The 25,761-nt window shown below is 50.0% G+C and overlaps 1 protein-coding gene across 1 annotated transcript; it reads left to right on the top strand.

Moving 5' to 3' along the window:
- Positions 1 to 802: 802 nt before the first annotated feature.
- AKR1B1 (aldo-keto reductase family 1 member B) lies at positions 803 to 17,205 on the top strand. The gene is made up of 10 exons (XM_047097163.1): positions 803 to 934; positions 8,899 to 9,066; positions 9,755 to 9,871; positions 10,811 to 10,888; positions 11,191 to 11,313; positions 11,777 to 11,883; positions 12,196 to 12,277; positions 12,793 to 12,876; positions 14,589 to 14,671; positions 16,789 to 17,205. The coding sequence occupies exons 1-10, from the start codon at positions 869 to 871 to the stop codon at positions 16,829 to 16,831; spliced, it is 951 nt and encodes a 316-aa protein (XP_046953119.1). The 5' UTR covers positions 803 to 868; the 3' UTR covers positions 16,832 to 17,205.
- Positions 17,206 to 25,761: the final 8,556 nt, after the last annotated feature.

Genomic DNA, 25,761 nt, shown 5'->3' with positions numbered 1-25,761 from the left:
TAATTTGAAACACTTGAAGCTACCATATTAAAATTAACTTTTGTGAGTTTCTGTCTACTCACTCTTCTTCTAGAGAGTTCTGCCATATTACCCTATTGAAACTTGCTGTTTTGATAAGTCTTATTTTGTGATGACCGAATGTCTTCCACGTATCCTGGATCAAGCTCATCAGGGATTCCTAACCTCAAGAGATGCTGGGTTTGGTTGGAAGGCTTGTTCAACCTCACTCAGTGGTACAGACAAAACACGCACCTAAGGTGGGCTGTCAAGATATCCCTAGGCAGCTACAAACAGGCTGTGTAAGCTCAAATCTCCAGAAGGTGTTGTGCCACAAGATTGCAAGCCATTTCTCAGATACTCACCTTTCTAAAAGCAAAGAGCGCTGAACTATGCGTGTAGCCAGTACGATTCGTACAGATTAAGGATAGGACATTTGTCCAATTCTCAAAGAGCATGATTAGGCTTGGACAATAGACAACTGTATCCTTCTGGGCTCTTAAAAAAAAAAAAAAATGAAACCCGACCCCCTTCCCAGCCTACTTTATTTATATTTTCGCTTAAGCATTCCTGTTTCCACGTGCCCCAGAGTTTGGTGAGATCTCTACCGCTGCGTGGGGCGTGGGCGAGCGGGCGGAGCGGAAGGAATCCGGTCACTCTAGGACCTAGCGGAAGAAGCTTCCTCGAGTAGCATCTGTGCTGAAGGCGGCTCCTCCAACCTCGGCGCAGGCCGGCCAATCAGAAGCCGCCTTTGAGGAGCGGCGCGCCAATCGTACCCGCCCTTTCTGCAGACGCTACCGGCTATTTAAAGGTCTGCGCCAAGGCTCGCGTGGCGTGGTCGTTTGTTGGGGGTGTGTGGAGCGCAGCGGTCATGGCCAGCCACCTCGTGCTCTACAATGGCGCCAAGATGCCCATCCTGGGGCTGGGCACCTGGAAGGTAGGTGCCCTGGGGGGCGCGGCCTGGGGCGGCCGGGACCTGCAGTGACTCTGAGCGGTCACTGCCGCGGACGCCCGGTCTCCGAGGAGCCATACTTCGGCTTGCGCGGCCCAGGCGGGACGGGGTGGGCCCCGCGGGGACAAGGGTACGGGGCGCTGGCATGCGGTCCCGGGAGCTTGCGGGGGCGGGGGGGGGGCGCTCCTGTGGACGCTTAGTGGGTGGGATTTCCCAGGCAGCACTTGGAATCCTCTCCCAGCTGGAAAATCACCGAGGGGGTCTTCTGTTGCCCTGCCGCTCTGCTCGGGCGGTGGGAGTCGGGGGGAACCAGGGATATGGGGCCGAGCTCGGCGTTCCCGTCGGCACCGCACCTGTGCATCTGCGCCTTTGTCTCTCTACTAGTTTGTCCTTAATTGTTTCCGTTTTCGCTCTCCCAGGAATAAGCACTCAAAGTAAGCTCGGAGACTGCAGGTAATTAAATTAGCTGCCACGAGTTTGCCCAGGATCCGTCTATCTCCGTGTCCCCAAACACACGACGCTGATCCCCTGTAGCGGGGCTTGCTTCTTCTCGGGGGTGTGGTATGCGAGGTGGACCTTCGAAGAGAATCTGGGCAAGGGTGGTTGCCGCCCAGAGAAAAAACTGTTAGCTGGCGTCAGTATTAAACTTGTCTCCGGAAACCTTCCCACCGCTGAAATCTTTCCACAACGTCCTTAAGAAATGGCTAGGAATAAAAGGGCTCGCCTGATTATCTGAAAATTAGGGGGCACAGAAGGTTAGTATTGGGCGCTGGAACAAAACCCAGTATTTTTAAGCCGCTTGTAAGTTAGCCTTGGGGTATTGTATATCACATTTACAGCTGTGACCCAGGTTTTCCCAGGAACTTTGAATATGGGCCTGGGCACTGCATGTTTACACACTGACAAGAACACGGGGGAGAAAGGATTGAGTGCACCCTGAAATGGTTGGATATAGAAGAGAGGGTGGTGTTTACCTCTCCCCTACTGCCTGCAGCTGCAAATTAGCAAATTATAAGGTAAATCAGAAAAGGGGCATAGAGTTGCTTCACACAGAAAGTGTTTCTTGGCGAAAGTAATCAGTGTATATGTAATTTGTGTTTCCTTCAAGAAGTCCAGTGGTGGCTCTTAGGGTGGAATTAAATCAGGACCATGACACCAGGTTCATTTTCATCTGTGGAAGGTTATTCTCTTGGAACGGATGTGAAAAGACACTTTCTCGGCAACGGTGAATTACAGCGTGTATAATGTTGCAAGCAACGTGCACACGTATATGCACACATATATGTAGGACTTGAGCAAAAGATTTAGGACACGATGCTTTACCTTACAGGTGGGGGAGACGATGCTTTACATTACAGGTGGGATGAATCCCAAGATTTTTATTCTATTTTGTGTTTTCAGAGGTTCTGTTCCCGACCTTGACCTGTCGTTTGAAAATTACTGCTCTGGGGTAAATAGGGACTAAAAGAGGTTAACAGAGGGTTTTAAATCATGGCACCTGAGCACTTAGTGCCCTGAAAGGCTGTGTGTTTCTTTAAAAATAACATTATGAAATCTACACTTAGGTCATTCGTCCTGGCAAACTAAGTTCTTGGAGGGCGAGGGTAGCATTTGCCTTGTTCACAAGCATTTCTAGCACTTCTCACAATGCATGGTAAATCATAGGTATCCAAAAGATACGTAAGTACATGTTGAATTAATACAAAGAAGTAGGAAAACTTTGGATGGTGGGGGACGTAAGGAGACGAGGTCTGTACAGAATTGTGTTGAGCTGTAATGGAGGAAGTAACTGAAATAAATAGCGTTAGGTATGGGTTTGGAATGCATTTGTATTCTTTTTTTTTTTTTTTAAGTATAAAAGTTATATAGGTAGTGGATTATTCCCTTTTCCCCCATATGCGTGTACATATTTCTTCACAGATGCTGGACGAAAGGTAGGGTGACCTAAATATCGTTTGCTTATCTTTGTAGGAACTGGGGGGGGGGGTCACTCTTCAATTGGGCACAGCTCCTTGTCCTGGATCTTTCCTATGATAGCTGTGCCCCATCCAGACCCTTCGCAGGGCTCTGGTCGTCTCCAATCTGCTTTTGCATCAAAGGTTGTCAGATGCTCCCTTCTGTCTTTGGAGGTGAGGCTTTCAGACAGAGGGGAGAGCATCTCTGCCTCAAACCCTTCGTGGCTCAGCGAGCATTTCTCTCCGGCAAGCTTGCCTTCCCATAGGGTAGTGAGTAAACCCACCCATGTTGTATTGCCAGGAGTTCGTTCAAACATAGATTACTTCTGATGCTGGTCGGTGTCCTGTTGCTGGTAAATGTTTTGATTTAACTGAAAAATTGTTGGTAGCTTGGTCATTATAATGCACCCACATACTCCAAAGCTAGGAGGGGAGGTAAAACTGTGTTTCTCAACCTCTTTTCCATTATCACCACCCCTGCCCTCCCTAGGAACCTTTGAGACATTTTCCTGTAACTGCCCCCACGTAAAATTTTAACATCACAGATAGACTGTACATCTGTTGGTGTCCTGTGGCCCTTCAGAGGACAGCAAACCATCGTGTAAGCTAAGATGGGGTTTTTTTGCCCCTAGTGAACCAGTTTTTGCCACTTCGGGGATGATATCACTCCCTTTAAGAACACATGAGGTAGGGGCGCCTGGGTGGCTCAGTCGGTTGAGCGACCGCCTTTGGCTCAGGTCATTTTCTCCAGCGGTTTGTGAGTTTGAGCCCCGCGTCGGGCTCTGTGCCGACAGCTCAGAGCCTGGAGCCTGCTTCAGATTCTGAGTCTCCCTGTCTCTCTGCCCCTCCCCCACTCATGCTGTCTCTCTCCCTGTCTCAGAAATAAACATTTAAAAAAAAAATTAAACACATGAGGTAGAAGAAAATGGCAGAGAAGGACTTCCTGTCACGTTCCCAAAGTGGGGCAAGCGTGTACTGGCCCCAGGATCCCGGGGTTGGGAGAGAGGGTAGCCGGCTGGCATTGCAGCTAAAACAGTAGCTTGGTTTTACTGTTCACCTACCTCATCTCCCTGTAGGCCTCAACCTACACGCTTCATGATCAGAGATCCTTAAATAAGTCTTCCCCAAGCAAGGCCAGTCCTGGTCTGTCCCCATCTCAGTCCAGTGGAGGTATCAGTGTCTTTGAATTCAGAGATTGAGTGGGAGGAAGTTAATTTCGGTTTTATTGGTTTGTGTTTGTTGCCCAGACCGATTATGAGCTTTGATGCAGAATGGTAGCCAGATTGACTGTTTTCGTGTGATAAGGCGACTGAAAAGTATGGGCAACTCTTTATCATTTGAAAGTGCAGTTTACATCGTGACACCGTTAAAACGAACGTGGACGTACTGGGCATGAGCCTGCACCAGGCATCGAAAAGCACATTTTCTGCTGACCGTGGGTTGGACGTGAAGTGTAGCATGTTGTAGTTAATTCTGTGGATTTTCCCCCGTGCTCGGTCTGTGGGAGTCTGACGCGCTGCAGGTTTTAAACCCTGTGTATCCAAAACTTGCAGGTCGCCAGTCTCCCACCTGTGCAGCGTGGGAGCGTTTTGTGTCGTCAGAGCCTGAGCAGGCCCAGCTTGCTCAGATTGACCCGAAGTTGATGGAGACTGTATTGTCAATTGGTTAAACCCTTTTAGTCACCAAAATACCCGTGTTCGGTGTCAGAATACCTAACTTTTGTTATCACGATGCTGAACTGGATGCCAGAAATTTTGTTTGTGAATAGGAATTAGGAAAAATCAAGCCTGGGCCTGTTGCCCAATCCTCATTTCTTCGTATGCTGCTTCTGGTAGAGAAAGGGGTTGGTAATCTATAACCCACAAACCTGTTTTTGTAAATAAAGTTTTATTAGAACGCCTCTCATTCCTCTCTGTATTACTTATGACTGCTTATGGGGTGGAGCAGCAGAGTAAGAGCAGTTGCAACAGACTGTTTGGCCCACAGAACCTAAAATATTTTCTGTCTGGCATCTTACAGAAAAAGTTGGCCAACTCCTGTTCCAGAAAATTCTAAGTGAATTAATTGGAACCTGAAACATGTTTTTTTAAGTTTATTTATTTTGAGAGAGTGTGTGTACGTGCACACACAGGTTGGGGGGCGGGGGCAGAGAGATCGGGACCTGAGCCGAAATTTAGAGTCAGATGCTTACCCAACTGAGCCACCCAGGCGCCCCCAGAATTTGGAAGACATTTTGAAAAGTCACAGATGCCTGTGTAACTTGCATCTGGTTGAAATGACTTACACGATAAACCCTTACACTTCCAATAGAACACTGTATTGTAAGACCACTAGTATTTAAACCTAATAAAAAATGGTAAGTTTCTCTTAGATGCAGATTGAATTTCTCTAAGGAAAAGCTGGTTTAATCGGAAGAAGTTAAACAATGCTTTTGGGGGACAGCTTTTCTGTGATAGGGTATTTTTCCAGGCTTTTGCAGTTGATGGCCCTGTTTCTTTATTAAATCTAAGTTCACATTGAAAGTTACGGTTTCCTCTTCCTTATTCCAGGATTATCATTGGCACGCTGTTCTACATCTCACCCAGGTTTCCCCCCCCCACCCCCCTGACAAAGTAGTTTCCTTTGTTCCAGACTTGCTCCCTTTCATTGCAAAAGTAATACCTGCTAATTAGAGGAAATTTTTTAAAAGTACATCAGAAAATGAACAGTCTTCTCTTCCCAGAAATCCCCCACGGTTCATACTGTAAGGGATTCAGTCTCTGAGATGCCTTCTGTTTTTACTCTCCACATTCTTTTATAACTTTTCTGGTTGGAGCCTTGAGGGAATAAAGGGAGAGTTATTGTGTTAAAGTTACCGGCAAGAGCTACAAGCAAAGGGAAGATGATTGGGTTTGACAAGTGTGTGTGTGTGTAAAGGTGGGGGGACTGATAGTGATGGTCTGAGCTGGTGTTAGCCCACTGCAGGTGTTACAAAGGGAGGACATGGGGGGGGGGCCTGTCTTGTGGAGATGATGGGGACCCGAGGAGTAGAGAATTCTCACTGCCATCAGTTGGTGCCCACAGCCCAGACCATTGTCAGGTTGCTGCCTGAGCTAGCGCTCTGGAGCTGGAAGGTCCGAGAGGATGGGGCATGGACAGATTTGCCCAAGTCACAGGGCAGAATAGGGGCAGAATTGGGTTAAAACATAATTTAGTCTAGGATTTGTACAACTTGGTCATATGTCACTGGAGTGTTTCCTGTACTGGTTGTCTGCAGATCTGCTGTTCGGCGTATAGAAATATACTTTATGACTTACTTTCTTTTCCAAGTTTTCAGTTGGGGCCACTCCCTTCTGTTTGCATTTTTAAATGTGGACATGACATGGAGAGATCGCGTCATCGTGTCTTAGCATTCCCAAGTTTATTGTGTGATTTTTCACTAGATCTTAAATTGGCTGATTCATTAGTGATAAGAGAAGTTCATTTAATCTCTTTCTGGGAAGGGTTATACTGAGGTGGTTAATATTCAATGTGGTTTGTGGACTCTGGTGCATTTTCACTGCAGAGGATGACTTTTCCCAGCCCAGGAGACTTGTACTGTCACCGACCAGAGTCTCTGTGCCTCTTCGGGTCCACACCGGAGCACAGAGCTGCTGGCAGAGCATGGCTCTAAGGTCCTTCTTCCAGGCTTTGAGTCCTGATGTCCCCTTACTGACTGACTGCAGGATCATGGGCCAGGGGCGTGGCCTCTCTGTGCCTCACTTCCCTTATCTGTAGAGATAACAATGTGTGCCAGGGTTGTGATAAAGATTCAGCGTATTCACGTACTTAAAACTGGTAAAAAGTGGTTCATGGCAAATGGGGGCTGCCCTTTTCAGTTTGAGCCAGTTTGGCTAGATGCCCCGCTGGTCAGGTTCCCTTCAGTGACGTGATCTGTCCTGGCTCAGCCTGGTGGTAACCAGGATGCCTGTTCCAGGGTCAGCCCGGAGGACAGCCATCAGTGCCCCCACGGCAGAGCACGTGGCCCCACGCAGCCTTCCCCATCGCTGCGAAGCTGTCCCCCAAAAGGGGAGGCTGGCCCACAGCTGCTCAGGAGGCTTGCCACAAATTGCCACACTCCTACAAATTTATCTTACAAAAGGCGGGACGGTTCTTCCCTCTGTTTTTGCTTACCCTTTGAAAGCAGCGTGGCCGTCTTCCCAGCACACGTGTCCCTAGCCAGTCAGCCCCCTTCCAGGGAAGGGTCAGGGAGTGGCAGCCTCTTTATGATCTGTTGGTCATTTCTGTCTTTGGCTTCTCTATGAAAACATAAGGTGAACTTTTTCTCAGTACTTTTGTACCAGTCGTTCAGCACCCTTGATTATCCTAGTCTGCATTCTTTTGGTTGCAGGGAATTGAATAACCAACTTCATCTGAAACAGGAAAAAAAGTGTGTTTGAGGTGGGGATTCATGGACCTACAGGGTGCCCTCAGGTGCACCAAATTCAAGGCTGTGCATGATGTCACTAGGAGCAGTCTCTCTCTCCTGCCTGCTCTCTTCAAGCAGCTCCCGGCTCCCAGTCTCCCAGCGCGGTGACCCCAGCAGAATGACAGCTCGTCTTGGTAGTTCCAGAGACCGAGTCTCGCGGGCCTGGCTTGGGTCATGCCTGGTCACGGCACCGGCTGTCATGGCAGATGCAGCGTGTGGCCTGTTCGGGTCTGGGCTTCTCTCTGCCCCGTGCCTTGAATCTCGAATGGTGGGGAAGGCTGCACTTGCAGCTTCTTTGGTCCTCCAGGGAAAGAGGATATTGTCAGACCATCTGAAGATGCCTCCTGTCTTACACCTGAGTTTGGCAGCCCGCCCCCCCGGCTCCCTCCTTGGGGGTGAGCAAGCTGAGTGTGCCAACAGGCTCTGGCCATACATTTGTTCCCACTGGCCCATAGTCTGACCCCCCTCCCCGCCCCCCCTCCTGTTCACAGCAGCTGCTGTCAAAACAGCAAATGTCTGCAGCTACTTGTGGCCCTGGGGAGTTTTCCTTTTCATTCTCTTCTCCCCCAGCTCTCTGGAGGAATGCACTGCATTCGTTCAACAGTCTGTTGCACATGTGTTTATTTTTCACCTCTCTGGTCTGAGTAGGATCAGTGAGGGGATGGAAAAAGTGTCCGCGCAGTCAGTCTGGGTGCTGGTGGAGCTCGAAGGCTCCAGAGGCCCCTCTTCCTCCTCGACAGCCAGCCCGTTTCCCGTCCTGGTGACGGAGACGGTCAGATGGCTCGGGCACGGACAGCTGTTCAGTGTCTTTGCAGCCCCGCCCACAAATTATGTGTGACCTCCACAGACCCCGTTTCTCCTCTTCTTCCCACTCCTTTCCATCAGCTGGTATCTCGGAGGGACCGTCCCCCACCTCTGCCTCTTACAGCAGATTCTTACGCGGTGACAGATGCAGCCCCCACCTTGGAATCTGCATCAGTGACGTTCTGGACTTTATGATAATCTCCCAGAACTGCTTAAAAGCAAGTGATTGTGAGAATGTCGCACCCAAAAGGAGAAAGGAAAGCATCGGCGTTTAGCGCCAGCTCGGAAACCGAAAGGGAATTGGGTAAATATTGACAGCAGTTATTAAAATCTTCTGAGCTGTTTGGAGGAAATGGTGTCCCTTATCGTCTTGGGAACCTGTTAGATTCAGCTGGGGGGTTTTCATACAGTGGTTTGTCAGTCAACAGACGGAAAGACGCGAGCGAGACCGCTTTGGCACATCGTTTTAACGTGGTCTGTGCTGCCGTTAAGTGGTTGTCAGCGTCGCCGAAAGTGAAGCCGTGTGGTATTTCACCTTGGTTCCCCACCCCCTCTCCGCGAGCAGACGGCTTGGGAAGCTGCTTGGGACAAAGGCCACCTTCCAGTGTCCATCCTTAAGGGGCAGGAGCTTCCTCAGCGAGCAGGAGGTCCATACGGCCCTTCTTCCTGGGTTGTATGCAGACGCCGTGTTTTGCTTTGGGTTTTTATTTTGACTCCATGCCTTCCTTTCCTTTTCCCTCCAGTCCCCTCCGGGCAAAGTGACAGAGGCTGTGAAGATTGCGATTGACCTTGGGTACCGCCACATCGACTGCGCTCATGTGTACCAGAACGAGAATGAGGTGGGTTTGGCCATCCAGGAGAAACTCAAGGAGCAGGTGGTGAAGCGCGAGGACCTCTTCGTCGTCAGCAAGGTACCACTCTGCAGGGGAGCCCGGGGGGGGAGGTGATGGTGGGGAGGGATATTGGTCCAATGGCAGTGTCAGCTTGGGAGCCAAGGCCACACTCCAGGGCCACCTAATATGCTGTAGTTATTGCTCAAGAGGCCGCTCTTCTGGGGCAGTGTGTTGACTGCAGGCCACAAGGGCTCCAAAGCTCACCTATCCATGGTCCATTGGAGGGTCGTTCAGCGTAGACCCATTGGGTGGAGCCCCTTGTTCGTGAGGCTTAGGTTGTGGGTTGGTGCTGCCTTCCCAGAGAGTTACCCTTGAGGACAGAACTTGGTTTCCATCTGGAGACCGGATCTCCACTGCTGGCCACTGTCTTTGACCTGGAGGCTGTTGGTGCCCAAAGGGACACAGGCTGGGCCGGTGAGACTGACTCCACAGAGACCAGCCTATTAGGAAGATGGCCTGGAGAGCTCCCGTTTGGGGCCCGGGCCTTATGAACTGTCCGTTCTATACTCTGCCTTCGGTTGGGTCCCTCTGAGAGGTTTCCCTGACCTGCTTCTCCTCCCTTCCTTTGGGAAGTTAGGACCCACGGTGTGCGGTGGAAACCCCCTCACCACCCGTTGGAGCATCACAGTGAAAGGGGTGGGGTGGGCTCCTGGCCGGGAAGCAGCCCCTGTGCGCGGCGTAAGACGTGCTCTCTCCCTGGCTTCAGCTGTGGTGCACGTACCATGAGAAGAGCACGGTCAAGGGGGCCTGCCAGAAGACGCTCAGCGACCTCAAGCTGGACTACCTGGACCTCTACCTTATCCACTGGCCGACGGGCTTCAAGGTAGGCGGCTCAGGGCTCCGGCCGGGCCCCTGTCGCTCACGTAGCCCGTGGTGCGTTAAGGCGCAGGTGGGGACCCGCTCTGTGTGTCGCCGGCCCGGGCTCCGCACCTCGAGCAGCGGCCAGTGCTGCCACCTGGGAGCTTGTTGGAGATCAGCCTCGGGCCCCACCAGGCCTGCTGCGCGGGAACCACGGGCAGCTCGTTTGCACGTTACAAAATTTGAGGAGCCCTGTGCTTTGTCATTTGCTGGCGGTGCGGTCTAAAACGGTGACCTCCAACATGGCTCCAGTGGTGTTCTGCACGTGGCCCAAAGACCTCATTGGCTGCCCCCTCTGCCTGTGTGTGTGTGTGTGTGTGTGTGTGTGTGTGTGTCTAGTCCTGCGCGCTGCACACAGGCCCCGTGCTGTGGAAGCCTGATAGATACTTCTTGGCAGCCTGAGTCTCCGCGCAAAATAAACTCGAGTTATTACACTCTCTGCCTTCACTGTAGTCACAGGGTCGGGTTTCCGCTTTGTCAGCCAGACTGAAGGTGTGTGGTGGGTTTGACCCTGTGGCCCTGTTTTAATTGTGCCGTGTGTACCGGGCCTGACTTCCCATCCTTTGTTTTTCATGATAAGCCGCTGAGACTCAGCAGGGTGACACGGGCCCCGTGCCCCCGGCCCCGAGTCCTTCCCCCGTCCCCAGCCCGGCCCCTGGCAGGGCTCACCTCACCGACCAGGAACCGTTTCCATCTAACAGCTGCCACCCATTTGAAAGAAAAAGTGTCGGGGGGCCTCGGGAGTTGTCTGCCTGTCTCTCTTTCACACTGGCCCGTGGATTTGCCCTCGATCGTCTTCTAAAAACAGCTATGGTAGTTAAGAGTGAGTTTTTTTTAGAACTTTGCTTCCAAAGATGCAGGACTGTGAAGAGCCGTCACTGATTGATTATTATCGTATCAACAGCCCGGGAAGGAGTATTTCCCACTGGATGGGGAAGGCAACGTGATCCCCAGTGACACCAATTTTGTGGACACGTGGGAGGTGAGGCGGCCCCTGATTTGGCTTTCTGCCTCCTGGCTGGTTTCCCCTTCTCCTTGTGAGTGGTCTGCTCTGCCTTGTCTTCCACTGCATTTTGTCACCCTGTCGCCGTTGTTACTCTTCCAGTCTCATTGCAGCCAGCCTGGTTTTGTCTTGGTATCTCTTGGCTTCTCAGAGGTCTGACTCACTGGCACCTGTTAGTAAGGGCAGGACCTGTTAACCTGACTGGTGCCAAGGGTGCTTTTCTCGTCCTTGTCCTCTTGGGCACGTGTCAGCAGCAAGCAGAGACCCTGTTTTGTCGTTAGGCCATGGAAGAGCTGGTGGATGCCGGGCTGGTGAAAGCTATTGGAGTCTCCAACTTCAACCGTCTCCAAGTCGAGAAGATCTTAAACAAGCCCGGCTTGAAATACAAGCCGGCCGTTAACCAGGTAAACCTCCAGCAGGGAAGGCTGTGCATGGGAGACTGTTGGGTTACTCTCCGAACCCGTGTCACCCAGGCAGGAGGTGGGTCCTGATTTGCGATCGAGAATGACGATGAGGCATCTGGGAGCCGAACTTGCAGGAGAGACGGAGTTTGAGCCCGGCTTGTGATGACTCAGGGTCTCCCAGATTGTCAGTGTGCAGACACTGAGATCCTTAGACGCGTCACAATTGATAAGTGGCCAAAGCCAGAACGAACCCTTAGGGCCCATGAGCAGGGTACATCAGTAACAAGATTATTGTTCTTCGGGTTGAGGACACTAGCTGGGAGATGTAAACAGTTGTCACAACTTATCTGGGAGATAAGACATCGGTCATACATAATTTTCTGTCTGGGGAAGAGGCATACTTACTGTCTGTCCCCGCACCTGTGCCCATGCGTCACCATCAGCCCCCTGTTTGCATTTGCAGATCGAATGCCACCCGTACCTCACTCAGGAGAAGCTAATCCAGTACTGCCAGTCCAAAGGCATTGTGGTGACTGCCTACAGTCCCCTCGGCTCTCCCGACAGGCCCTGGTGAGGTTTCCACCAGATCGTGTTCTCTTGTCCTCTGGTGAAGGTTAGAAGTGGCGAAAAAGAAAAAGTCAGCATCAGGGAACATGCTTCTGGCATCGATTTGCAGACCTGCCCAGGAGCATCTTGTTGGGGTTCCAGTAGCTTCTAGTAGCAAGGTGGCTGCTCTTTTTCCAGAGGGTTGGGAGTTTGTACCCGAGATTCAAATCAGGAGGAGACTGACGGACTGCCTTCTAAGGTCGATGGGAGATAGGGTTGCCGGCTACCTTAAGCAGCGGTGAGAATGGTTGCTCACACGGGCCATCTTGTCTCCAGGGCCAAGCCCGAGGACCCTTCCCTGTTAGAGGATCCCAGGATCAAAGCGATCGCAGCCAAGCACAATAAAACCACAGCCCAGGTACTGTCATCTCCAGGCGCCCGTGGCCGTTCCCAGAACCCCCCGCATATGTAGTGGTCCCCTTTAACCGGGCAGGGGGGAGGCGACCAAGCCCAGCCGAGCCCTCCCTGGAAGTGCAGCTTGGGGTCCTGGAGTGGGTGGTGGAAAGGGCACCGACTGGAAGTTAGAAGACAGCTGTGTGATGGGGACAGTGACCTCTCCAGGCCACCCGAGGGTCCGCATTTGCTGATGTAGGTGGGAAGCTCGTCTCTGTGCTCAGGGAAGAGCACTTGTGACCAGCTGCCCGGGAGATGTTCTCTTTCTCCCGTGTGGCGCCACGGCTTCCTCCTTGTGACCAGTACACGGGAGACACGGAAGCGTGTGGCGTGGCTGGGGGTGACCCTGACCCCTCTGGGCCTCTGTTTTCTCACGTGTGGAGTCCTGGAATTCCCTCGTGGGGAATGGATGTGCAAGACTAAGTGACATAACCGTGTGGGTGATTGGTGTACATACTCGCTCGGTGCATCTGTCCCCAGGTTCTGATCCGGTTCCCCATACAGAGGAATCTGGTCGTGATCCCCAAGTCTGTGACACCCGAACGCATTGCCGAGAACTTCCAGGTAAGATCCTGGCTGGTCGGCCAGGTTTTGTTCAGTGGAGAAGGGGACAGGGTCTCTCTTCCCGTGCCTCAACTGTCACGTGTGAGACCCCCACCCACCCTCCTGTCACCTCTCAGTCAGGAAGCCAGCCTCGGCTGCAGTGAGCAGACCGTGCACTCGGGACTGTGGCTTCTCTTGGGTGGAGGCGCCATGCCGGGGTGGGCCTCGTGCCTCAGTGATGCCCTCTGTACATGCACCCACCTTTGCTGAGGCTCCTCGGTGACTCCGCATTTGTCCTGAGAAATGTGGCCCTTGAGCGACACCGCCTGGGCTTGAATTGGGGCTCCGGTACCTTGCCTCCGTTTCCTCGTCTGTCAAGTGATACCTCTTTTGAGAATTGTCACGAAGATTAAATAAGATGCCTCAGAGGGCTTCTCGTGGTGCGTGGTACCTGAGTGAGCGCTCCGGGAGCGCTGGTGAGTCTGGACTGCGGACACCCTGTAGGCCGTGAGCCCACCCACCACCCGTGCCAGGACCCCTTCCGGCAACAGGCAGAGCACAGGGCTCGGGGCACAGGGAGGTGTTCACGTGGGCCCTCAGAGCCCCTGCCAGGGCAGGTTAGATTGCCGCTTGCACCCAGGGGCAGGGGTCCCTGCGGGGGGGGAAGAGCCGCTCCGGGGGGGGCCTGATGCCCGTGAGCCTCTGCTCCCCCTGAGCAAAGCCGCTCTGCCAGGACCGCCCTGACCCCTCCGGTTCCCAGCAGCCGTTGCCACAGCAGGCAGCTCATTTTGTGTGCTGTGCGGCCGTGGGTTGTGAGGGCACGCGCCACCCTCCGGTCCCCTGGGAGACCCAGAGAGGCCTCGGGGGCGGGGGTGGGGGTGGGGGGCCCTTACTGCGCAGTAGGGGAGACAGTCGTCTCGTTAGGGCCACACGTTTTATCTGTTTGAGCTCAAGTGGTACAACCGTGACAGCTGTGAGAAACCTATCCTGCCAGAGATGGGTCCTTGGTTTCCTGTTTCGTTTGTTTTAAAGGTGGTAGGAAAAACATTTTTAAATGATTAATCTTGTAGTGCTAACACAGTTATTTTGCTCTTGCCTTTTGCTCTTTAGTCTTTGCACATTTGCCCACAGTTGTGATCGCAGGGTGTGCGGCAGACTTCTTTCCTGCACGTTCTGCAGTCGTCTGACCCAGCGGCCTCCCTCGTGTCCCCGTGTGCAGCCGTCCCCTCACCCCCCACCCCCACCACCCCAGTTTCTCCTGGTGCTGCCTCGGGCCTGCCTGCTGGCACCGTGAGGGCCGAGGTCTTCCCAGGCAGAGTGTGCGATTGATGATTCCTTGTGTTGGAGCTGTGGGATTACCTCTTCCCTTCGATTCACTGGAAACTGAGGCGGAGATACTTGTGACCCTTCATTTCCTTCCCCACTGGTGCTTGTCACAGAAGTGCTCAGCAGTGCCTTTGACATTAACATTAACTAAATGGACTGAAAAGTACCCGTTTGCTTGGAGGTTCCTGTTTTCCCGGTTGTGTGTGGCATCCAGACAGACGACGTGCGTTCTCCGTAGTCCCACGGTCAGGTCTCTCTGAGATCTGTCTTCCTGTCTGCCCTTCCCCACTCAGGGCAGCATCCCGCCAGCGGCCCCGCACAGAGCTGTTCGGATACTTGGGTACTCTGTGTTTGACCTTCATTTGCAGAACTTACTGGACTCTTTTTTTATTATTATTTCTTTTTAGGTCTTTGACTTTGAACTGAGCAGCGTGGATATGACCACCTTACTCAGCTACAACCGGAACTGGAGAGTCTGTGCCTTAGTGAGGTGAGTGGGTCCTGGGAGGGGATCTGATGCTACAGAACGAGAGAAGCTCCTGCAGGCCGTGCTGCCCAGGGCCTGTGAGCACAACCGTTCCGACCTGTGTACGTTGCCTTGCCTTCTCATCCACGTGCAGCAGCAAGCATTTCGTCCCGTGGGAGCCGCGGTGCACATAGCCACGGGGAAAATGCCCGGAGATCTGTTCTAGATATGTTCTCCCCTCCGCCGCAGGCAGCCACCGCATATTTTAGCGTTAATTTTCAACTCTCAGTGGCTCATCTGAAGCCAGGTGATCCCATGTGGCTCCTGTCCACCCCCCCTTCCTGGCAGACTTTGCGTGTGACCCTGTCTGACACCGACTTAATAAAAGGGGTTCCATAGGAAGACTGTGGTGCTTGGGGCCCTGACACCGATGAGCCACGTGACTGAGAAAAGCACTCGACGCCCTGACTGGCAGGCACCCAGCGCCCCTCCGGCTACGCATTTGCTGGGTCCTTGTATTTCTGGCAGTTGGTAGTTTGGAAGCTGAGGGAGGTGACTTTCCCTACAGTACAATGACTAAGTAAAGTTTGAAATTCATTCTCTGCTTTCCAGAAAAAAGCTTCCGTTTTACAGCGGGGACTCAGAGCTTCCTCTCTCATGGTTTTTATTGCCTGTTTCCCCTCCATCTCCTCATGGTTACATTCTCTTCTGAGCAAGATCTGGACTCTCCCTGGGGTGGGGTGGGGTGCCAGCCTTCTCTCTCCAGCCTCTGCTGCCTGTGCAGTTCGGTTTGCACCGCGGGTGTGGCAGCCGCCACCCCCCCACCTCCCCGGCAGGTGTCCACCGGGTCTGGGGTCTGCGTCTGGGCCGAGATCTCCGCTGTGCTTCAGGCAGGATGGTGCCTGGTGAGCGTGTGGCTGTCACACCCGTGGCCTCGCATTCCAAATAGGCCACCAACAGTTTTATCACTGGCAGCCCCACACCAGGCCCTTTCTGACGGCCCTGTTTGTGTTAATGGCACTTAACCTTTAAGCATTAGAATCCTTTTTTGGGTAGGGTAGGTGAGGGAGAGAGAAATGATTCATTGACCGGGTGACCTCTGTGCTCCTTGGAGGGACTCTGTGTCAGTTCCCTTGGCCCTTCCCACAGCCCACGACGGGTATTGAAGCTCTCGGGGCTGACAGACCACAGTGGTTTTCCAACTGGTCCCGTTACACTCCCTCCACTCTCCGGTGCCGTCGCAGAGAGAGCTGTCAGATTATTCCGGGGGCTACTGATGTTTAATGGGGATGGGTTGGGGCTGGAGTGGGGAGGGAGAGGCCGGTTCCAACATTCCTGGGTCACCTAGGAAGCTTTCTCACTCGACATACACATCCAGTGCCTTTCTGGAAATTCATGCTGTCCTGAGCTTCTATGGCTAATGGCAGGGTTAATGTTACTCGGGTTTGATGGGATGCCAAAAAAAATGGAACGTGGAGGAGTTTTGAATGAGCAAGAGTTGTGTGCCCCAAGCTGGGTTCACCCTGGGCCTTTCACACTGTGCCCAGCCTGTGTCTCCAGCGGTGGTGCCATTACGCTCCCAGCACAGGCCGTCGGCCCAACCAGGTGGGATAGTGAACCTGTTCAAACATGCCTGCAGCTCTGTGCTCCCAGGTGGATGCCTGGCCTGTTTCCTGCCCTGTGTTTCCCTGTGTCAAATTCTCCACTACTTTCCTCGGCTCCCTTCGGCTCCCACTGCTGGCGGGCAGCTTCTGGAGATGCCCGCGCCGTCTCGCTCTGTCACACGTACGGACCCCTGGCTCCTCTCCTCACCCTCCTGCCGTTCCAGACAATGGGATACTGTCTGGTCCCGCCAGTTAGACCGAGTTCCCGGGATGCAGGAATCGTGTCTTGCTGCCCCGCAGGCCTCAGGCACGGTGCCGGCTGCACAGGGAGCAGGGTGTCCATCGTGCCTGTGGCAGAGGAGTCGAGGGGGCCTTCCGCCCGGGTGCAGACCCGTGATCTGCGGTCTCGGAGCTGGCGGTTGTCTCTGAGGCCTCTGCTTTCACCCCGAGGAGACACTCACCGTTTCTTTTTGTGATTTGCTACGGTCAGAGTCTCTCCCTTGAAAAGCTAACATGTTCCTCTTTGTCTCCTGACAGCTGTGCCTCCCACAAGGACTATCCCTTCACCGATGAGTTTTGAAGCCGTCGGTGCCTGTCCTCCCCCAGGTGGCCTGCTGCTTTGTTCCCCGTGTCACTTCTCCTGGGTGTAGCGTAGTGTGGCCTGTGCCCATCATTGGTGGGTCCACGACCTGGGGACCGGCCAGTGAGGGCTTGGCCCACGTGGTGTTGGGTCCAGAGAGTAGTATCCATAGATACTATCCATAGAAGTCTCTTCCAGGTCTCTTTGCCCTTCTTCTCCAGCTGGGGAAAGTAGGACCTTAGTACCCTTTTCTGGCTAAGTTGAATCTACAGAGTCGAAATAGTGCTACTAACAACCGGATGTTGGCTGCCGGGAAGCGTAACCCTTTCAGCCGGACTTCTTGCCTCAAATAAAAAGTACTTTTGTGAACTTGATGCTGTTTGTTTTATTTTGATTTATCGAAACGATACACCATCTTGTGTCTCACTCGGCCTTCGTCCCATCTATAGCCGTAAAGCAGGCCTTTCGACTGGGCAACAGGAATGAGCCCCTGATGTCTTACCCTCTAGTTGGGGGCCCCTGGCCCCAGTACTTCACCCAATTAGCTTTAGGGTGGTTGGTCTCCTCTGTGTGCACATTGGAGTCCCCTGGGAAGCCCTTAATGCTAGTGATGTCTGAACCTCACCCCCGGAGACCCGTCTGAGTGGCCCAGGGTGGAGCCAGGCCACAAAAAGTGTGCAGGCTCCCCGGGTGTTCCCACTGTGCAGCCAAGGCTGAGAGCCGCCGCTGTCGGGCTGAGCGGGGTGGTAAACCCATCTGTAATTTCACAGGTTACTTTGTTGTTCCTGTTGCCCGTGAAGGCCAAAGTCCTGTTTACAAGGAGCCCTGCTCACAAAGAACTGCTTTCATGAAGCTCACCGTCTAGACCAGAGGGAACACAGCATCAGTAAATGACGTCTGTATTAGCTCCAACTGCCATAACAGCATATTGTAGGCTGAGTGGTGTAAACAGAAATGTATTTCTCACCCATTCTGGAGGCTGGAAGTCTGAGGGCGGGGGCCGGCGGGGTCTGGTGAGAGCCTTCCCCGGGTGGTGGGTCGCCACTTCTCCCTGTGTCTTCACCTGCCAGAGAAAGGAGAATGTTCTCAGTAGGATCCCACAAGTACAGGTCCGTTTTTGTTTAACTTTTACAAATGCTGTTGCTTATGTTTATTAATAACGTTTTCTTTTCCAGAGTTAAATTGACAAAGGCTGGGAAAGGGACGGACAAGATAAGAGGCAACCTCGGATCTCATGACAATAATGGCTTTGTTGCCGACTCTCCGTGTTGGATGACTATAGCCCCTCTCGTTAGGTGACATCAACTGCTTCACAGACCATCCACATGGCAAATACACTCCCAAGGCTTTAGATAATTGGGCAGAGGTGGTGGCTGGGCCTCACCCAGGGAGGCAGGAAAGCACCGGAGCCCTGCATAGTAGCAGAGTTTGGGCCAGATGGGAGACCCAGAGCCCCACCTGCGCCCTGTTGCCACAGCCTGCAGTGGTCCAGTTTCCCTTGCCAGGTGGGCAAATCCCACCTGGTCCCAGGTTAAGCTGCAAACGTCCGCAATCACCCTCTTACGTCGTCAAGATCAAGAACACACCATTTTTTTGGAAGTTGAGTCAAACAATCTCTGACCTAGTCCCCCCGCTGTTTCTCCAGTTAGCCCAGAGTCGGCTTTCACATGCTTTGGAAAAACTTTGAGGTACAATCACTAGTAAGCGTTTAAATCAGATGCCAGTGTGCTAGCTCCCTGCTTTAAGAACACTATCAAAAATTAGACCATTACAAAGTCAGCAAGAAACCGAAAAGATGAAAGGCCGTGCTCCAGCCTTGGTCCCCACTTTGTAGCAGAGACTCAGATTATATCTAAGAACACGTCCCCTGAGAAGGAGCCTTGCCTGGGGTGCAAGAGGGGAGGAAAACTAAAGCTTGATTAAAGAACTTGTTCTGCATTTTGGAGATAAAAAGGGGGCGTGTCCTGCGGTCAGTGGCCCTGGCGCGGGGGGAGGCCTGGCTCCCTGGTGCTAGAATGTGGCTCCAGGACGCGGTGGGCGAGGCGGGCCTTGGTGGGCCAGCTTCATTCCATAGCTAATGGGTCCAGGGATGGAGCAATCAGACACCAGGGTCCTTGCAGAGACAGGTGCTGCCTTCCCAGTGCAGAGCCCCATCCCCCCTTCCCTTTGTGGAACTAAACCCCCACACCTTTGTACCTTCCTGGGTGGGTTCCAGCCCAACCTCGACACTCAGGTGGACGCCTTGTCACGAATAAAGTGACTCTCTAGGGGGCCACGGCCGTGGGAATTCTAGAACAATCGTGCTGGTCCCCTCTTCGAGGACCTTTGGTAGGGCCTGCAAAGACATTCATAAAATAGTTGGACTTTTGCCAAAACAAAGTTCCAGCCAGAGAGAAGAATTGTTAAAAGATAATGAGACCCACTGAAAGATGGAACTAAATTTAATTGAATCACATAGGCGATTAAGACCCACACTTGAAAATCTCTCTGAACAATGCAGACTTAATTGCAAACAGCACAGTTGCTCAAGGGCCAATTTCACAGAGCACGGTTTCTCAACACTCTGTCCCGCTTCGTGTTGATACAATTGCTGAGCAAGCTATTTTGGTGAAATATCTCTGCTGCTGGCTAGCATAACCGTGGCAGGTGCCTAGCCTAGAGAGTACAGTGAGTGTTGGGTCCAGCCCCAGAAGTGTTCCTAGAGGGACAACAGGGACTATCTTTGGGGGTTTGTGGCTCTCTGGGGTCCAGCTCCAGGGTACACCCAGTCTTTGTCCTTTGAAGGCATCGTCTAGCTGTGTTCCGCAGAAGACCTGGGTCCTCAGGTCCTGAAGGAACCTCCCCTTCCGTCTCCCCTTCCCTCCCTGGAGTTTGGCTACAAGCAGTGGAAGCAGCTGATGGCTTCTCAGGTCCTCTTCCAGCCCAACACCCAGCTAGGCCTGGGGGAACCCCAGCCTCTGTTTTCCTTTCCTTCCATCCTCAGTGCCTAGAACAGCGCCTGGGCACAGAGTGGGTGCTCAGTGATTCCGTTTGCATGAATGAGGGAGCACAAGAATGAAAAGCTTTTCCTTTAACAGCTAGTTATTAAGACACCCAAGTGTAAAATCAGTGCATTTCAGACCCAAAATGGGCAGCTCAGTTTTGAATTGTGGCCTGAAATAACATGAAAGAGGCAGAGAGTTTTCCAGATGCAGACAGAAGGGTCTTCAGCACAGCTCTTCTCTTCCTTAAACACGACTCTGGCAAATCGTTTAACCTTCTGGCCTCTGTTTCTCCCATCTATAAAATGGCCTGCCTCCTAGTAGCCACAGTGATTCAGTGAGATAGCCCCTATCCTGGACCTTGCCCACAGCACTCAAGTATATGCTTGCCATTATTGTTGACATTGTTTATTTCTTTTGAGAGAGAGAGAGTGTGTGTGGGAGGCACAGAGAGGGAGAGAGAGACTCCCAAGCAGGCTCTGCACTGTCAGCACAGAGCCCAACATGGGGCTCGAACTCACGAACCCTGAGATCATGACCTGAACCGAAATCAGGAGTTGGATGCTCAACCAACTGAGCCACCCAGGTGCCCAATTGATATCATGGTTATTATATAACTAGATGTTGGCAAGAGAAGCAAACCCATCCTTTCCCTCATAGCGTGCAGATGGTGTCCGGGGGATGGAGTTCTGCCCAGAGAGCAGCACTTTCTTCACGTCCTTGACTCTGACCACCTCACACAAAGGAAGGACAGCTTCTAATGCATTTAGCACACTGTGGCCTTTTGTTTCCAACCTCAAGGACAGTGCTTCCTATCAAGAAAAACAAGCCTTGAAGAAGACACTGCCAATTCGTAAGAAGTGTTTTGTTTTGTACTGATGGATGAAATCATTGAGTGTTGGAGATCATCTAATCCAGTGTTTTCCAACTTATTTTTGGCTGCAGTCTTCTTTCTTTGAAAGAGTCTGACATGGATCCTCAATACGTAAACCAGATTAAGGCAGAGCTGCTGTGGTGTAAGTGGGGGAGGAGTCTTGGAACTAAGACAGACAGTACCCTCACACAGAGTCCCCTAACCATGAGAGCCTGGTCAGAATTTCAAAGCCTTGGGATCCAACCCTTTCTTGTTCGTTTTTAAGAGCTGTAAAGATCTCTTTCACACAGTTGTTGGAATTCAGGAATTCCAGAGTGGCTTAGCTGGGTAGTTCTGGATGGGGGTCTCTTAAGAGGTGGCAGCAAATATGGCCGCTGGGACTGCATCATGGAAGGTATGACTGGGGCTGGAGGATCTGATTCCAAGGGGGTGCACTCAATCACTGGCAAGTCAGTACTTGCTTTGGCAGGAGGCTTCAGTTCTTTATCTCACATAACTTTCCACAAGGCTGCTGGAGTGTTCATGACATGGTGGCTGACTCTCCCTGATGAGTGATCCAAGAGATCGCAAAGTAGAAGCCATAATGACTTTCATTATTTAACCTCAGAAGTCACACACCACCATTTCCACAAAAGACCATCCCCATCCACTGGGTACAGCTTGGAAGCTGGCTACCACAATTTGTAAACCTAGAACTGTATATTGTTTAGAAAGCATTTCAGAAGTAATTACAAACATGCAAATAAATAATATTTCAAAAGAATGTATGTTCTGATTGTCATGCCCAGTGAAGCAACTCTTTGGTTTTACAACAACAGAAAACCCAGAGGATCAGAGAGGTCAAGCGACCAGCCAAAACTCATAGAGCAATTTAGTGACAGAAATGGACCTAGAATCCAGGTGTCTGCATTCTAGTCTATTGCATTCATCATGGTATTATTACAATAACATTCCATTATAATAAAAGTTACAGTAACTTGCATGCATGTACAACCTTATCACCGGGGGATCAAGGTTAACATCAACAGTGATAAGTCATGTTGATAATAGGTGCTCTTGACATGATGTGATGATAAAGGTCCTTTACTTCCATGATCTTCCTCCCCCAAACCCATAACCCCAGTCTAATCAGGAGAAAATAGGAGACAAATTGTATTTGAGGGACATTTCACAAAATATCTGACCAATAGCAACACCCCTCAGAATTGTGAAGATCATCAAAAACATGAAAGGTCTGAGAAGCTGTCACAACCAAGAGGAGTCTAAGAAGACATGGTGACTAACTGCATAAGATCCTGGGACAGGAAAAAGGACATTTAGGTTAAAACTAAGGAAATCGGAATAAAGTCTGGATTTCAACTGATAATAATTTTTTAATATTGGTTCACTAATGATGCCAAATGTAGCGTACTAATGTAGCATGTTAACAATGGGAAACTAGGTGTGGAGTATATGGGAAGCCTGTACTATCTTTGAAATTTTTCTGTAAATTTAAAACTAGTCAAAAATAAAATGTTCATTAAGAAAAAACTTTATAGAACACTCATGAGGAGCTGCTTTTCTGAACAAAATATAACAAGCCTAGATTACTCACTTGCTTTAAAAATGCTCATACCTCTCCTTGATTAAACAAACAAATTAGGGGCGCCTGGGTGGCGCAGTCGGTTAAGCGTCCGACTTCAGCCAGGTCACGATCTCGCGGTCCGTGAGTTCGAGCCCCGCGTCAGGCTCTGGGCTGATGGCTCAGAGCCTGGAGCCTGTTTCCGATTCTGTGTCTCCCTCTCTCTCTCTGCCCCTCCCCCGTTCATGCTCTGTCTCTCTCTGTCCCAAAAATAAATAAACGTTGAAAAAAAAATTAAAAAAAAAATAAAAATAAACAAACAAAATAACTAACAAGGGTGGAGATTTGAATAGCCTGATTACCAATCCTGTTCTTGGAGAACACATATTTCCAAGCACATGTGGGACATTATGAAAATCAGTGATAAGCTAGACCAAAGTGCTGGCCTCAACGAATTTCAACAAATTGATATCATATAGATCATATTGTCTGATCACAATTTAATAAAAATACAAAACGTTAGCAAAAAAGATTAAGAACTGTCCACCCCCCCCCCTTCACATTCAGAAATTTTAAAACACACAATCAACTCAAGGGTTAAAGGAGTAAAATAACGGCCAACGCTATATATGGCATTTGCTAATTAATTATGTCCCATGTAATGTTTTATGAGTTTTATATATCTTTTAATCCTCAAAACAACCCTTCAAGGTTGGTCCTATTATCATCCATTTTCAGATGAAGAAACCAGGGACACGTAGAAGGTGAACAACGTGGTCAAGGTCAGATAGCCGGAAAATGGTGGCGCTGGGTCTGCATGTTGGCAGTCTGGTTCCAGAGTCTGTATTCTGGGTCTGTTAGGCTGCCTCCTGCTAGAGTAGAAAACACATGTGGAATAAAATAAAATATAAGACATATCAAAATCTGGGGACGCAGCTAAAGCAATCCTTAGGAGTCTGATAATTTGTGGAGTCTTATAAGCACAGAATAAGTAGAATAACTAGTTAAAAATAATGTCCACAAAGAAAATAGCAGATAAAGATGGCTTTATAGAAGTGCTGTTATGTAAAGTAACATTCTAGGTACAGACAATGCCAGTCCTACCCAAGCTGTTTCAGAAGGTAGAACAAGAGGGCATATTTTCAAAATCACGTTATACAGCCAGCACAATTCGATACTCAAAATACTAGGACAGTTCAAGAGGAAAATCACAGGCTAATCCCACTGAAGAACGTGTATGTAAACATCCGAAACAGAATATACTTGGTCACATCCAGTAATGTATAAATGATCGATGCAATTTTAATCACAGGAATGCAATGTTGATTTTATATCAGAAAGGCATCGACGTAATTCACCACGTTGCTAAAATAAAGGTTTATGTATGTATCCAAACAAAAAATGTTCAATACATTAAAATCATTTTATGAGAAAATCTTTTGGCAGACTCAGGATGGGAGAAAATCTCTTTAACGTGGCCAAGGGCATCTCCACAGCCAGCTCATATACCTACCATGGCGTATTCTCATGGTGTACCAACTACCATCGTAGTCGACCACATGAACAATTCTCAACAGGAGAGCACTGAGGCAAGAAAAGTTGGTCACAGAGAAAGACATAAGTAAGATTCTACTAATACGAAGTTCAAAAATAGGCAAAACTGAACAGTACGTTTTTGTAAGGATATAATCCCAGGTCATAAAACTGTAACGAAGAGCAAGGAGTAATTTGTTCAAGATTCAAGAGTGGGAGTTTACAATAGCAAAAAAAAAAAAAAAAAAAAAAAAAAAAATTTTCATCTAAAAAGTGGGAGGAGGACTTGAGTAGACATTTTCCCAAAGACATACAAATGGCCAACAACGCTCAACATCACTAATCATTAGGGAGATAGATGCACATCAAAATCACAGGGAGGTATCACCTCAGACCTGTTGGAATGGTCACTATAAAAAAGACAAGAAGTAACGTGTTGGTGAGGGTGTGGAGGACAGGGAACCCTTGTGCCTTGTTGGTGAGGCTGTAAATTGGTGCAGCCATTATGGAAAACAGGATAAAGATTCCTCCAAAATCCAAAAACAGAACTACCACATGACCTAGCAATCCTACTTCTGGGTACATATCCAAAGGAAACGAAATCAGTATCTCGAAGAGATATGTGCACCCCCCCGCATTCATCGCAGCATTATTCACAAGAGCCAAGACATGGAACAAGTTGGGTGTTGATTAATGCATAAGTGGATAACGAAGATGTGGTGTATATATAACGGAGTGTTATTCAGCCACGAGAAAAGAAAATCCTGCCATTTACAACAACTTGGATGGACCGTAAGTTATTTTGCTAAGGAAGGTAAGTCAGAGGAAGACAAAAAGTATATAATCTCACCTCTATGTGGCATCTGACAACATGGAACTCATAGACCCAGACGTGAAAGTAGTGGTTGCCAGGGGCTAGGGTGTGGGGGCGATGGGGAGATGTGTTCTAAGGACACAAACTTCCAGTTATAAGATGAATGAGTTCCGGGCATCCCATGTACAGGATGGTGACTGTAAACAATACTGTATTGTGTTCTTGGAAGTTTCTGTGAGAATAGGGCTTGAATGTTCTCACCATAACAACAGAATGGTAATTATGAGTTAACTAATCTTATTGTGGCAAACATTTCCCAATATATGTGTGTATCAAATCATCACATTGTACACCTTTAACTTACACAATGCTATGTGTCAATGATATCTCAGTAAGTTGGGAAACAAAGACAGACCTGGGAAAATGCAGACTGAAATTACCACCCACCCACACACACACGAGGTGGAGGTCAGATGAGGTTTGATATCAGGAAGGGACATGAAGGGACTTCTATGTTACTACTTATTTCTTAAACTGGGTTCTGGGAATATGTGTGTTTGTTTTATTTCATTTCATTTTATTTTTATTTATTCTGAGAGAGAGAGCGTGCGAGAGAGAATTCCAAGCAGGCTCCACACTGTCAGCACAGAGCCCGACGCGGGGCTTGAACCCACGAACCGTGAGATCATGACCTGAGCTGAAACCAAGACTTGGATGCTTAACTGACTAAGCCATCCAGGCACCCCACGTTTTATTTTAGTCCTTTAAAGGAGATACAGAGATTTTACACAGTTTTTTGTGTATAAATATTTCATAAGAAAACGTGTTCAAAATAATGAATTATCGCGTTTGATCCTTAGAACAATCCGGTGAGACTCCTGTATCATGATTCTTCACAGAAAATGAACTTAAATCCAGAGTAATTCATTGATATGCCAAATATCTCATAGCAGGTCAGCAGTTTCATCTCCTTATTCTGTGACCTTTCTACTGAATCACACTGAAACTGATTTTTGTGACTATTTCTGCTGCTATCTTAACTCTAGACACAGAAAATTGGGAGTAACCAACTGCATGTTATTGAGCAAAATAAGAGACAGGTTTGTTTGTTTAAAAATAGAATTGTCTTTAAACAGATGAACATAAGGGAAGGGAAACAAAAATAAT

Source organism: Lynx rufus, unplaced genomic scaffold (assembly GCF_022079265.1).
Source record: "Lynx rufus isolate CCGP_SWC_20201006 ecotype Redwood Valley unplaced genomic scaffold, mLynRuf1.p SCAF_4, whole genome shotgun sequence".
In the NCBI taxonomy this organism is placed as follows: Eukaryota; Metazoa; Chordata; class Mammalia; order Carnivora; family Felidae; genus Lynx; species Lynx rufus.
The sequence above is the reverse complement of the archived record's forward strand: the minus strand, read 5'-3'. Positions and strand labels throughout refer to the sequence as shown.

Excerpts from the sequence above, each read along its gene's own strand:
- AKR1B1 (XM_047097163.1), top strand. The coding sequence starts at position 869 with ATGGCCAGCCACCTCGTGCTCTACAATGGCGCCAAGATGCCCATCCTG. Across the intron at positions 9,067-9,754 it reads ACCTCTTCGTCGTCAGCAAG|CTGTGGTGCACGTACCATGA; the intron begins GTACCACTCTGC and ends CCCTGGCTTCAG. Across the intron at positions 11,884-12,195 it reads GGCTCTCCCGACAGGCCCTG|GGCCAAGCCCGAGGACCCTT; the intron begins GTGAGGTTTCCA and ends TCTTGTCTCCAG.